The sequence below is a fragment of the Lepisosteus platostomus genome, chromosome 12 (genome assembly GCF_059453375.1).
Source record: "Lepisosteus platostomus isolate fLepPlt1 chromosome 12, fLepPlt1.hap1, whole genome shotgun sequence".
Taxonomy (NCBI): domain Eukaryota; kingdom Metazoa; phylum Chordata; class Actinopteri; order Semionotiformes; family Lepisosteidae; genus Lepisosteus; species Lepisosteus platostomus.
In genome coordinates, this window is record NC_142622.1 from 5,136,392 (window position 1) to 5,151,656 (window position 15,265).

The 15,265-nt window shown below is 37.3% G+C and overlaps 1 protein-coding gene across 1 annotated transcript; it reads right to left on the reverse strand.

The window, feature by feature from the left end:
* Positions 1 to 1,124: 1,124 nt before the first annotated feature.
* On the reverse strand, positions 1,125 to 14,806 carry hepacam2 (HEPACAM family member 2). The gene is made up of 9 exons (XM_088600542.1): positions 14,648 to 14,806; positions 12,200 to 12,562; positions 11,236 to 11,520; positions 8,936 to 9,235; positions 3,843 to 3,968; positions 2,893 to 2,914; positions 2,762 to 2,796; positions 1,698 to 1,771; positions 1,125 to 1,567 (listed from the first exon to the last, which is right to left on the reverse strand). Exons 1-9 carry the CDS (start codon positions 14,733 to 14,735, stop codon positions 1,457 to 1,459), a joined length of 1,404 nt encoding a protein of 467 aa, XP_088456668.1. The 5' UTR covers positions 14,736 to 14,806; the 3' UTR covers positions 1,125 to 1,456.
* Between the last annotated feature and the right edge of the window lie 459 nt (positions 14,807 to 15,265).

Here is a 15,265-nt window from a genome sequence, read left to right on the forward strand (position 1 = left end):
CCCATGGCTGGGAGTCCACAAATGTCGCACTAAAATCAAAAACGTATTTTGGCTCATGCAAAACAGAATCCAGGTTCTAAAGTTGGTCAACCAGCAGGAGGGGTTCCCTTCACACAGTGATGGCACAAGCTAGGGCTCAGTCAGTGCTCCCTGTAGCCTGGATGTGTCAAGTGCCCAAGCACCAGCAGGATCTACAAGGGTATCCGCAGCCTTGTCACACACAGCAGTGACCCTGGCCTCTGGCCTGGCTCCCATGAGCCTGCAGGACTGTCAGTGTAAGCTGAATCTCTCGACTATCAGTGCCTCCTCTCTCGATGTGTAAAATGGAAAATAGCCCTAACAGGTGCTACAGTACATGCCGTTTTGGACATTGTCCTCTGTGTTCTCTGTGCGCTGGTACAAGAAACATACAATCATGTAGCGAGGCAGGTCGATTCACTTTCAGCGGGTGCGATCTGGCAGAGCCCAGATAAAGCTGAAGTTGGCACCACTGCAGCCACAGCAGTTCAGCAGGTCAGAGCTCATCCTGGTTTCTGAGTAAACTAGAGCTTGTTCCCATTGTGGACAGGATGATGTTCGATCACAGCGATTACACCCAGCGATGCTGGTACCCACTTATACAGCTCGGTGGACTGGAACACCTGTGGTAAAGGACCTCGTTCAAGGACACAGTGTCTGTAGCAGGGATATGAAACCACAATCATGCCAGTCAAGAGTCCAAATCCTCTTCCTCCATGCTCCACCAAGTTGGGGGAGTCCACAAAATTGAAAATTGCAATGTCAAACTGGAACAATATTGAGATTTGCTGACATGCTTTGTGTAAAATTGATATAAATTGTTGTGTTTTTTTGGGGGGAGAAGGTTGAAGAGGTAGAAGACGTAAGATTATTAAGAGTAAAAAAAAATGCATCTGCAGCCATGCACCCCCATGTACCATCAAGACAACTCTCATGCATTTTGCAGTGTGCAAAACAAAATATTCAGGCATGGAAGGAAGAATACATTAAGCGTAATACATGACATAAATATTTATAAATACTTAACAGTGAGCTTCAGAAGCTGTCATTCCCAGAAGACCTCTAGTATAAAAGTAGTATCAAAGAAAATAACACAAAAGCAGAAAAAATATGCAAATGACTTTTACTTCAATTTTAAATTTACGCCAAATATGGCTGGAAATTAAAAATATAGACTTTGGGTATTAGTCTTTCTTACAGTATAAAACCAGAAACAAAAATACCGTAAAACCGAAAATCCTGGAATGAAGTCAAGGTAGAGAGGGGTTTTTAAACCTCCATTTTTTCTCCTTAAATGCAAGTAACGCCTGTGACATGCAACGTGTTTCACAGGAGCAGTGGAGAGTTCTTCATAAATTACCTTAAATAGCTTTCTTCTTCAAGACAGATCTGCTACAGTATATTACAAAAAAGTGTACTCTGACAACATCTCCAAGAGTCACTTCAAAAGTCCCTGTGAAGGTGTTTCTGGAATGTGTCTGATGACATCGTAAATTGTAGTATGTAAATCCTGGACTGAATCCAGTTGTGAAAGCGATCTGCTTGATGCCTTAAAAACAAAAAAGAAAAGAACATTTCATTTTTTTCTTTTCAAGTTTCAGTGCATTTCAAATCACATTTTTCATTAAAAGAAGTCCATTTTCCTTGATTTAGTTGTAGGATTTAATAAATTCCCTTACCTGGGTAGGTTCTGACTTCCCTGGTATGGCAATAAACTCATAGATACCAAAATCTTCTGTTGCATCTTCATGACCTTAGAGAGAAAAATATTAAAAACATGTTCATTGCTTAAGTAGTGGTGTTTTACTCGTGTAATGTTTAGTCATTAGAAGAAAGGGCTTTTGATACAAAACACAGTTTTGAATTTATAGTTTCCTTTTGTTTCCTATGTTTTTAGTATTTGTGGCTTCTAGTGAAATGTAAGCCCTAACAAAATCATTTTCGAGCAATTTCTTTTAGATCCTCTTTAAATACAGATGAACAAGGATATTGAGAACAAACTGTCAGAAAGTTAAAAGCAAAGGATTCTTTTCTCCAGACCTTATATGATCTACTTAATAAATTAGCTTGGAATACAATCCTTGGAACCTTTTCTGCTCAAGAATTTGAGGAGGTCACATCACAGCATGAAATAAATTGATTAAACCTGTCCTATAACTCGCTGTTGAATACTGAAAGCCATTCTAAAAAGAGACTTGCTTTCCTGCCATTTTCCAGGACTATGCAAATAGTTTTTCAGACAGAAACAGAAACTCACTTAAAGGTCAAACAACGTAGATGTAAAAAAATAAAAGGCTGTTTATTTCGGGAATATCAGTTTCCTTTTAAGGAGAAGCACAGATGGTCGTTTAACTCTCACTGCAGACTGCAGACAGGACTTCACCTGACAGCATTTCCATTAACAATGCAATAGACTCATAGTTTTTATAGTAAAGCATAATGTTACTAAGAATGGAATACAAGTACAATGTTACTTTTTAGAGAGCTAGGAAACTGCAAAGTTAAAACAACAGCTTGAAATAATATCCATAAATGCCCAGAAGCAGAGGCAGAACACGTCACTGTAAGCTAGTATCGGTTAAACAAATGTAATTGCTGAGCATGTGGATGGTATAATATTCTGCGTGGGTTGAAAGGCAACAACCCGGTCATTAACAGGCTGTTAGGTATGTACACAAAGATGCTAAATGACCGGTCAAGGTGATAACAGATAAATGGCGTTGGTGCAGAAAGAAAAAAGTACCTGAGAGGTGAGGTTTTTTTTGTTCTGTGAGAGGCCTATGAAGAGAAATAAAAAGTGAATTAATTTTCTTTGATTAAAATGGAAATGCATAAATGTTGTTTTTATTTTTAAAAAGCTAAATATCTACTCACCTGTTGTAAATATTCTTTATCACTGTAAAAGAAAGGTTTAAATCAGTTTACAGAGCTCCAATTTGTTTCACACAAAGATAATCTCTTACTCAGCTTAATATATAAGATATGAGAATGAATTCTGAGCACATGCAGTTTCTGTTGGCTTTGAATCTGTGCTTCTCAAGACCACTGCAGAACTATGACGAAAACTCACATCTCATAATATTCGCTAAAGGAAAAATATTTTCAACAATCATAAAAGTTGAAATACATCTCACTACTGTATTTTTATTCTGTCAGAAGAAAGTTAAACATCAGATTTTGCCCTAAATTAAGGACTGTCTTTCACTTCACACACAGAGAACAAATAATTCACTTCATAATGAGGCATATATTACAAACCAAAGATTATTTTCCAAATTTGCTCTAAAACAACTCATCTTGTAATTCTGGATTTAAGAATATTAAATATAAATGATAATATAAAAAATCCCTGCAGATATTTGTTTGCATTATTCAGTTTCTTTGAGCAATTTATAATTAACTTTATGAAGAAAATGGCATTAAAAATAAAGATTGAACTATTAAGCAGAATCCTGAGGAATCAGTGTCAGAAATATGCTGCACAACTGCAGAGCCACAGAAAAACATCGAGATACATATTTCATTTTATTTATACACTGAGCATAATAATCTCATACAGTAGCTAGTATTTATAATTCAAGCTTGATGTGTGCTAAAGTCCTCTGGTCATAGATTCAGTTTTATTAAATTATACATTGTAATACACAGTGGCTTTACTAAAGTTTGAATTTGTAAGGATTTAATTATCTTTTGCTGTGCTTTTTTACATCATTAATCATTAATACAAGGTAATGACAATTTAACAGATATTCCAGGCTTGCTGTCTCATTACTGCTACTTGATATTTCCTAGCTTTTGTGAGAGTTGTGTCCACTCACACCTACCTCTTTGTGGGTGACATGTCTTTCGGAAAAGGACAAACAACATGCACATGATTATGAGGAGTGAGGCCACTGTAATCGCTGCCAGAGGTGACAGAGGGGTTCCCTCGTGCACATGTTTTTCTTTGCCTTGAGAAAAAAAAAAAGAAAGATGAACACTGGGACACTAGGAAGTTGTGGCATTTTCTGCAAAAATAAACAATCAAATGAAGTGAACTCTAAATTAAGTTAATTCTCCAAAAGAGTCGTCCACCCCTTTCCTTCAAAGAAATGAAAGAAGCATAATAAGGGACTACAAGCGAATGGAAGCCATTGGCCCATCAAGCTTGTTTTCCTGATCTCAACCAGCTCTTTCTTCAAATGGCCTGGGGCATGGACTTCAGCAACATGAGATTGTTCTGGTACGCCATATCTCTTTGTGTAAAGAAGTGCCTCCTGTTCCCGGATTTAAATGCACTGCCATGTAGTTTCTGGTTTGTGTTTCACTGATGGTTCTAAAGCAGTCTGCTAGGTTGACTTTGTGAGAAGTAACAATGATCCCGAGAGGATAAGACCAGGGCAAAGCAAAGGGTTAACGCAGAAGTGAAATAACATCTGCAAACGAAAGTAAAGAAAAGTTTTTATTACAATCACAATTGTAATAAAGGAATTCCATGGGATTTACAGGTCTCACGTGAAAAGATGTGAAAACAAATGGGGAAATATTTTAATTAATTAACTAATTGAATTGTTCTTAATTAGAATCATGCAAAGCATGCGCTAGTATTTCAGGCTTTATTGTATTGAAAATGTTTTTCATTGGAAGTGGAAGATGTTAATGAGACCTCTATAGTCATTTTAAACTATGTTGTCAATCGTGCTCTTGTTTTCATCCTCTCATCAGATGAATGCAGGAGGCTGAGAAGTGTAACGTAGAGAAGAGTGTTCAGCTTGCACTGAACTGAGCTATAACAGAGTGTGAAGGCCGGAGCTCATCAATTCTCCACTCCTTCTTACAGGACAGAGCTGAGGCAGGAAAAAGAACACTGTTTTGAGAACAAACAAAGAAGTTCCTGAAAGAACAATTATAGAGGTGAGATCACCTTTGTGTAGCACCACTCGACGGATCATTGAGGATTTAATGGACAGATTAAGAGGATGGTGCCATATTTCAGCAAAAAAAAAAAAAAAACCCTGTGAAGTTTTCTACACATCTATTTTTTAACCACTATGTTCAATACAGGGTCACAGGGGAGCCAGAACCTATCCCAGCAGGCAAAGGGCGCAAGGAGAGACACACCCTAGAGGAGACACCAGCCCATCACAGGGCACACACAGACACAAACACACACACTCACACCAGGGCAGGTTTTCCCAGAAAACAATTAATCTACCAGCTTGTCTGTGTACTGTGGGAGGAAACTGAAGCAACTGAAGGAAACCCGTGTGAACTCAGAAAGAACACACTGTACGGTAGAAACCCCACACAGATACTGTAGCTTCCCAGTAATCGAACCCAGTGTCCCAGCACTGCAAGGATGCAATGCGACCACTACACTGCCACTCTGGCTTCAAGACCAGAGCCAACTCAACCCTGACCCTGACTACTCAACTCGCTTCAAATATTCTAATGTTGTGTACATACATTTTTCTTTGAATTACATTTTGGACACAAGATGATTACATTGAAGGCAATTTCACACTGTTTTAGCCTCAAGCTATTTTTAAAATGTTAACATGGTAGAGTATATTTTATCCAGGATCACTTGTTCCCCTGTACCTCTTGCTCGTCAAAACAAAATTGTGCCAAATAAGCATAATCATCACTCTTTTAATGTGTGATACTGAGAAAAGGTGGTCAGGTCAGTCTCTCAGAGCAGACATAGAGCAGCAGAGGTACAGAAGGTACAGAAGAATGATGTCCCTTTAAATATTAAGCACAGTCACTTTTAAAAAGTAATTCATTACAGTTACAAGTCACCTGTGTTTCAATTAGTAAGAAGTATGGGGAAAATGAAATTACCTTACATTTTAAACACGTGCCTCAATATATTGTTTTCCAAAAATAGGCCTGATCATTTAAAAAAAGAATCCCCTACACGCTGTACACCGTAAGTAACCTGTCACTGCAATAAATTATATGTTAAAAGTAATTTTCCCTAAAAACGTAACAGTTGAATCCTATCATTAATACCCACTGATACTCTTCAAATCCTGAATGAAAAGTATTTTTTCCATGTTTTCCATTATTTTTTTTAATTTGATATTATAAAAATCTTATAATAAATACAGTAATAGGCAATTGCAATAATGAAATTCTGGACTATAGGGCAACCAAAAAATTAAATTGTTATAAATATACCTGTATAATAAGGAAAAAAAGATAAATACAAGACATTTTGCATATACAGTTTAGAACTATGAAGCATATCAATATTTGCAAAACATACCCTATCATCATCTAAATGTGCAGCAAATGCTTGGTTTTATTATCTTCTTGGGAATAAAAGTGGAATGCAAATGAAGGACAGGTATGAGATTATCAGATTATCAGATTATCAGATTATCAGGACCCGACAGAAGTAAAGGCAAAGTGAGATCAAGCCAACTAAAGATTCTGTGAAAACATGCAGAGTGACTTTATTTTCTTATGTTTAAAAGCATTACTTGCAAACCACAAAATAAAAATGAACAGAAAATAGCTTTAAAATAGATTAAGCTTCTATACAAAGGAAAAAGATGGTGGAAGAACTTTTCCACATGAGAGTCTTTTCCATTGATAGAATATTCCCTAATTAGTTTTAGGAAGGAAAGACAATCGGAAGCACTATACCAACTCTGCCAAAAGTATTTTCTTAACACAGACTTTGAACTCTGACGTTGGCTAAGCATTTTACAGTGCTAAATCATCCATAATATATCCTTTTATTTTTAATGGGAGACCTTCAGGTTTTCAGTGCTGATCATTAATCTCAAATTGGGTTAAATACATTGGAAATGCAGGATAATATTGGCATAAAATTACCTTTACATATTAGCAGTGAATTATCTGAAAGTACAAATTGAAAAAACGATGAAAAACTGTCCACTTTGCCTGCAGTAGTAATTTGTAATAAAAATCTAACACTGACAGCTGGGAGGCTGTCATTTTGCTGTAATGTTTGTGTATTTTTCCATTTTGAAAAGTAAAATATATTTGTCCAGCCAGCTGCAGCTACAGAGATTTTCCATGTGACAATGCAAGTTAAACACTGTAAACAAAACCACTGTTTACTTTACTAGAGATCCCTCAGACTTCTTTTCAAGTGGGTGTGATGTATACTCGCTGGTTGATGAAAAATATTATATTGACATTTCTCAAACATCAATAAATGCTTTGTTAAATATTTCACTCAGTGGCACTAAATAATATCCTTATTAACTGCCTTGCAACACTTCTTACACAATAGAGAGACACTACCTGCTGTCCAGATACTGGACAACACCTTAAAATTAATTATTCATTAGATATAAAAATGTGAATTGGTTAAACACTGTACATATTACTGTAAATGCCAAAATAATGAAAAAACAGTTACTATTCTCAAACCTCACTTATAAATGTCAAAATGTAAAAAATTTTCTAGCTACTTTCCAAAGTTATTTTAATGGGAGTATATTCTGCATTCTACATTCTTTGTATACTAATGTTCTTAAATAGATATTTTAATTCAGTTTTTTTTTACTGTTGAGAGATTTGTATGTTTATATAAGAATGTGTTAGTGGATAATTTAGTGCCGTATGTCCACTCCTTCATTTTTCAATTATGCTAACTATTATAATGTGAAATCTCACATTTTGAAATGAATGTAAATACTGACTATTTTCATTAAATTGCGTTGGTTTTCAATAAAACTTTAAGTGTTCTTAATAACCTGGGAGGAACCAGTACCTTCTAGAGATTAATAACATCACAACTAACAAAAGTCAAATTGGTCTTATAGCTATAAATTCTTTACTTATACCTTAGGAATAATACCTTTATTTGTTAAGCATTTCTAAAGTGTCATTTGCTGCCACCAAACTAAAGCATTACAGCATTTATATTTATGATGCAAATCTATCTACAGTACACTCTCCATGGTAATAACATCCCTGATACAGATAGAGGTGTGTGCCCATTTTTGTCTACTCTTTTCTCAGCCCATCTTGCTCATTGGGTAGGTTGTTTTTAGCTCAGCACGTCTAGTGGCCAGATGTGTCTTCAAAGTGTTCAGAAATTGAGCTTTGACCTCCTAGTTTGGAATCCTGTTCTAGATACCCACAACTCTGAGAATAAAGATTGTTTAATTTTGCAATTGTGACCCCATGTCCATGTTTCAGAGTGTGAACAGACCTGCAGGCTGAACCTATATCCCTGAGGATTTTCTATATTTCTATTCAAGGTCAAATTTCCTTTCATCCTACTCTGTTCTAGACTGAAGAGATTTGTGTCCCTTGATTTGTCCATATACTGTACCACTCATTCGATGTGACCAGGAATCATCTCAATCGCTTTTATTGGAACTCTATAACTTTCTCTAGTATTTATCTTTTCTGTGGCATGGTGACCAAAACTGAAACACTGTATTAGAATAATACAACACACAGTAGGAAAGGTTAGAAACACAGAGAGGCCCATCTAGCAATCCTAGATCACTTAACTACTCGTTAGTACGAGTCATTCTAGTTATTGGTTTTAAAAGCACTTTCACTCAGTTTTCCCTTGTGTCCTCAGGCTCCTGTTTCACTGTTCATTATGGAGAAGTCCACTGGGTTGCTATTGTCAGTGTCTCTTAAGATTTTCAATGCTTGTAGCAGGTCCTCTCGTATTCCTGATAGAAGCATTGTAAACGGGGTCTTACTATTGCATTGTATTTCTTAAGCATAGCCTCCCTGTATTTAAATCCTACAGTATTCGCAATGTACCCAAGCATTCTGCTTGCTTTTTTATCGTTTCCCCACCCCATATAATAGAAATGTGAATATCTCTGCTTTGCACTCCAGCAGACCACCCGTAATAAAGTTATTTCAAATCTGTTGTGAACTGCGTTGTGGCTTTGGCACCTCCACACATTCAGAACGATATTGTACCTACCGTTACCCAATTTGGCAAACACAAGTGTGAACCGGGTCTCATCTTGTTTCTTGGTGACGTTGTTGTAAGCGCGGCACATGAAATCCTCTCTGTGAGCCAGCTGGTATGAGGCCACCTCAAACCGAGGGCCTTTCGTGATCACTTTTGTGCCGTTGTTGGCCTTTGAAATCCAGACGTAACTGTTTGGCGGGTTCGAATCTGCCCAGCAGTGGAAGAACACCATCTCCTCGGGGTCGACGGTGAAGACTTCACCAGTCCGCAACGCGTGATCCGACTTCACAGCCAGGTTGTATGGTCCATCTGGAACGATGCAGATAAAAAACAATCAAATTGTTTGGTTCATTCCACTGAGGTATAGCTCCCTGACTTTTTGTCTTCTTTTTCCTCAAGGCTGTATTGGAATCATTGAATACATTATACTGGAGAAAACAATTAAACTGTAAAAGAATAAACTTAATAAATTAAAAAATTCTATTAATGACCTAAGAATTTACTTACCATCCTTCTTATAAATTCCCAATTTTTCCCTAAGGGGTACTTGGTATTTATCAAACACAAAATGTACAGTAAAGGGGAGTGCTATATGTCACAGTATGAGTGTTGTATATCAAGAAGAAAAGCTGTGCCCCCAATACTGGAAGATTCTTTCAGGAGAGATTTAATCAACAGTTTCTACTGACATCACTCTCATTGTTGATTTTAGTAGGTTGCTGTGTTCGATAACATTTACTGTGTTCATTTGCTCTTGTCAACAGTGTTCTAGTCTGCAGCAGGTGGTAATTACTTTCTCTACCTGACCTGTTATCAAAGCTCTTGCCTTGGAGCAGCAACATATGGCGCATTGCAACAAAAGAGTTAAAGGGACTCATGCATTTTTAACTCCAAGCTTACATGTACGTACAGTAAGTGTGTCCCTTTTGAGATTCAGTAAGAGAATAAAAACAGCAAGACCACAGGGAGGGAAAAGCAAGAGGGGAGGTGATGGAAAGGGAAAATAAGGTAAATCTAAAAAAATCGTCTAATGACCATCTAGGCACTTGTCCTGTATACTGTGGTAAGCTAACTGTCCAGTGAGATCACTTCCCTTTGACCTGCATTTTATGACAATATTTGCTTCTATAAGAATGCCAACATTAGGTGGGTTCAACCTTTGCTCCAACACCCTACCACTGCCCACCACCTCATCCCCGCCCTCCTGCATTTGTATTTGACAGAGGCGTACTATCGAAGAATCAGGGTAAGAAGTTTCTTGTTTCACTCACATTCCCTGATATAGCTTGGTTTGACATCATGCTGTACCTCAGTTCTGCAGAACAGATCTCATCAAAGGTGGGCTGATTGTGTGGCTACATAAATGTTCCTTTCTTTTATGGAATCTTTCAATGCAAGTAAAAGCATTGAGCATGCAAAAATATTTCCAGTCCAGTACAAGGCATTTGAATCCATCACAACAATTGGAAAACTAATTTATTTCTACCATAACATTAAATAGCTCAAGGAGAAGTGCAAAAAATTGAACAACAAGCCAGCACCCAATTTCACTTCAAAGGTGGCACATCTACCAAAAGCCCAAATGTTCAACTATGATGAGCTGAGCTGAAGCACTGGCATGTGTACCTTGAAGACGACCCAATGACATGGTCACCTGGATCTATCTTATAATCTTGCACATCTTAAAGGTGTGCAATAGAGGAAATCATGAATGTTTCTGATGAAAGAGTGAGTGAATAAAACAGAGGACAGGTGGGCCTGTGTTAGCATAGGCAGCTTAAAGAGAAGTTGGATGAAACCACTGAAGCCAATGAGACAAATACTGAAAAGTGTGGAAGATGTACAGGAACGTCTAAAACAAATTAGGTATGAAATGAACCTGCTGACCACACTTGATCAATTGAAAGCAAACTAAAAATGAATGTAAGAATCAAAAGGATAATCACATTCTCCAGATAATTTAGACCTTGTTGAGATATTTAAATTACCAGTTTTCTTTGCCTAGTGAAAAAAGGATGACAAAACTTTCCACGTGATACATTACAGTGTGAACTGATATGTTTGAAGCATTGTTTTAAACACAAGTAAAATGTAAATTACACTACGTAGGAGCTTTGCAAAAGCTACTATGTTTGCCAAGGACAAAGAAAGAAAACAATGATAATTTGTCCTAATTATTTAAATACTACAACAACGAGCACAGAATGAGGAAACAGAAGATATACATCAACATTTCACTCACTGAGTTGCCAGAGAAACTCTGAAAACACAACACACAATCGAGATTTGTTTTACTTCCTTATACTCACAAAAAACGTTCAGCACAGTAGGCTGACTCTTTTTCTGGCTGATGAAGTTCCTCACTACACAAGTGTAGTTCCCAATATCTTCTTTTCTCACGGGAGCTATGAAGAGACGTCTGTGGTTTTGAGAAAATCTGTGACGAGCACTGGCTGGAACAGGGAAGTTATCTCGTAACCACTGGTACTGGATCCTTGTTCCATTTTCCACAGAGCAGAACAAGGTCACATTATCTCTGTCTTCAACTGCTTCAGAGGCTGGGGTCATATGAACCACTGGTGTAGACACTGGTACTGTGGAGAAAAACAGCGATTTCTGTTTAGATACAATATATGAATGATATATGGAACACACAGTTTGCACTGTACTCCATCCACAATAACATAAGTGCATTTTAGGATGTCCTTTAGTTTCAGTGAAAAACATTCACTTTAAGAAACTTCTCCATTTCTTCTCTTTTGAGCAAAAATAATTTAACGTCACTTTTACAGATTTGGATGTTGCATGATTACGAATGTAATGTTATGCTGGATTACAAAAAATGCCAAGCAATAAATTGGATATCTGTAGCAATGATGACTCCGAATTTCCATGCCAAAATATACAAAATACAAAATATTCATGCCCTTGACAGGTCATTATAGGTTTGCCTTAAGTATGAAAGTTATGTTTTCAATAATACAACAAGAGAAATAATATCTTACAGATTGCAGATGAAAATGACAAATATTGAGAATGAGAATGAGAAAAGCCCTAAACTGCAGATCTGTCTATTCAACAAAGGCTCCTTATATACTCTAAATATGCTATTGACGAGGAAGTCATCCTAATAATAGCTCAAAGTGCATCTCTTTTCAAACGATTTACTGGTGTGTTTACTGAAATGCCTTTGTGTTTTATAAAGTTTGCGTCCAATACTGACTTTTTCCAAACGTCTGTTTTTCCACAAACAGAGCATTTTAATATACTTACCATCAACTGTGACTTTGATGGTTTTGCTCTCTGTCACTGGTGTGGGGTCATATGGAAATCTTATATTGATTATGATTTTGTATTCGCCCTCTTCCGTTTCGTCTAGTTTATTGATCTGCAAGGATGCGTTGGGTGGGTGGAAGGAGAACTTGTTTGCGTACTCCATCTTCATATCGAAAATAGAGGTTCTGTTGGTGAATGTCACGAGCAGCTCGGGCTCACTTTGCATGGCCCTCCTCACAAGCCAGCTGCCCTGGATATCCACTTCTTGAATGTTGAAGTTGTATTCCACAGGCAGGCGAAGAGGTTGCCCATTGGTGCCATTGATACGAGCAGGAGCTTTTACCAGCTCAGAACCGGTACCTGGGAGGACAAAAAGTTTCAGAAGAAAACATTTGGAAAGCTTTCCGAGGACACTTTACATGCATTTCAGGAAAGGAAGCATTCTTCACCGTTCTTAAAATGTCTGCACTCAAAGAGAGACTGATAAGTCTCCACGTTTAATATTTGTTCAAACACTTCATGCTTCTGGCTAGACACCAGGTTCTGCATAATTAGTCTGAACTGGTCTTTGAGCAAACACTTGCTTCACAAAACAGCCTGTTTTAATAAACAATAGCTTTCATCACTATGAGCTGTGGGTGTTTTGCTGTTTTTTTACTAAGAGAACTACTGTGCCACGAAAGGATACCTGTCTGTGCGCACATTCAGGAGGAGCAGATGCAACCTATTTTACATTAATTTAGTTTCGAGAAAAATATAGTGAAAACTTCTTCCTTTTGGAAAAAAAACATACCAAATATTGACTGATAGAATGAACTGTTGCAGCTTATGAATGACGTCTTATGAACAATTGCATCTTATTCATATTTCCTGCAGAAGATGGTGGATCATCTGCTTTAAAGAGCACACTGTTCCCAGCCAAGCAGTTATTGGAGCTCCAGCTCTGCTGGTGTCCTTGTAAACATTGCCTACCCATCAGCCTCTAGACCTGCCCTAGAGACAACCAGCTTAGTACTAGCTGTTGACTGCTAATATTATTCTTCACAATAGCTTATTGTTGTGCTTTCCTATCACATAAATAATAAATACAGCCTCCATCATCACAAAGCCTACCTAAATGAGGGTGTTTAATGTGTGTGCCCTGTGTTTCCTTTTATTTTCTCTAGCTGTGAAAACAATGGTGCATTAGTTTGTTTTTGATGCAGCCTGACTTTCGACAGATACTGTTCGAATACATTAACTTAAGGAACAAATAGTAAGTGTAATATTACAGTGTGTAAAGTTGAAATGATCTTTTTAAGGGAAGCGTACAGTACTTTACACAATCACCCCAGTCCTTCAGTAAAATATCAACAGGAATATTTAGACCCCAAATAAAAAGCATGAATGCAGTTTAAATGACCTGTGGTATTGAAAAAGCATGCTACCCATTTCTTGATAATATGAATTGTACTGTTTTAGCACAACACAACACACTTTAAACTCCTAGACCACAAAACAAACATATAGAATTTACCACAGGTCCAGCAAAGCTTTACATTTTTTTCTTTACAGTGCCATGCTCAAGGTGTTCTAAGATTAATCCTAAAAACAATGTTTTCGCTGCTGCATGTGAGGCCGTGCTAATATCAAAATAGTACAAGGAGTAGAAGGAACAATTTATAATGTGCTTCCTCACAGAGTTTTCCAGTGTGCATGTCATCATGTGACTATTTCCAGGACAGCTAGTTCAAAAGTTGGAGGAATTATGGAAAGCGTAAATTCCAAGTGATATAATAAAAGACCTGCAGACTTCTTTAATAACAATTCTATGACCACAAAAGGTATTCTGACGTTTTATAGCAGGAGTATAGTGATTTCTCTCAATGCTTTAACAGTTTCACAAAATGTTGAAGTCACAATTATAACATCTAAAATTAAAAACCTGTTCTGTATTAAGAATATCAAAGTACAAGGCCTTGCATAGAGTTTTCGTATTTGTTTCTCATTTAGTAGTCAAATTAAAGTACTGATGGCTTAAAATGATCTTACATTGTACTGCATACTTTCTATTACTGAATAGTGATGTAATCATTTTAAAAAACTTTAAATATTATATATTAAGTAAAATATTAAATATCAAGTATAGCACATTTTGGGTTAGATAAGTAGAACTCCTTCACACCTGTTCTTTTAAATCTTAGGAAAGAAAGGAAAATATATGACAAATATAATCTAATTTTTCTAAACCATGGCTTAAACCTAAAAGGAGATCGAACTGACAAATACACAAAGCTCCGATTAGATGGTGGTGCGGATGTTACTGATTTTTTTAACATTTATGGCCTTTCAGAAAAATATTCCACAAGAGTTTTTTTCCAGGACAGTGCTTAGAACTCCGTACAAACCCGCCGGACCGTGAAAATACAACATATGAATGACGACGACAAGAACATCATTTCTTACCTGAGAGAATATGCAGGACAAAAACTGCTTTGTATAGAAGGGAAGCAATGGCACAGTGGGCAGGATCCATCAATGCATCCTGTTCCATATGAACACTGTCTAGCTGTTAAGGGAGAAGAAGGAACTGATGGTCACATTTGCCAGGGAAATGAGAAGAGCTAGCCTGGCCCCTCCTTCGTGACACAGAGGATAAGTACACCTGGCAAACATGATGGCCACCTCCCCCTGTATGCACAGCCACACAGTGCTGTGAGCCCTCTGCACCATCACGAAGCCAACAGCGAATGATTAACACCATATACAGTGCACCCTACTTTCTGTTTTTATCATCATCACTGATGATCGTTTCTCTGACTGTTTTGGGACATAATGGTATCAAAAGTCTCTTGATTCCCCTTCTGAAAGGCTCCAGAATGGCTGGAATGCTTGGTTACTGAGCTAACATGCTGGGTTACGTTTAGCCTTTTCTCATTTTGTGTAGTAGTTAAAATAGGTGTCGCACAGTGATGGGACTATTGTAACAGTTCACACACATTCCTGGGGCTTTTTCTCCTTTGTTTCTTTTATTAGTGAACATTTGTTAACACTCAGCCCTGTTATGAATGCAACCATTCATCA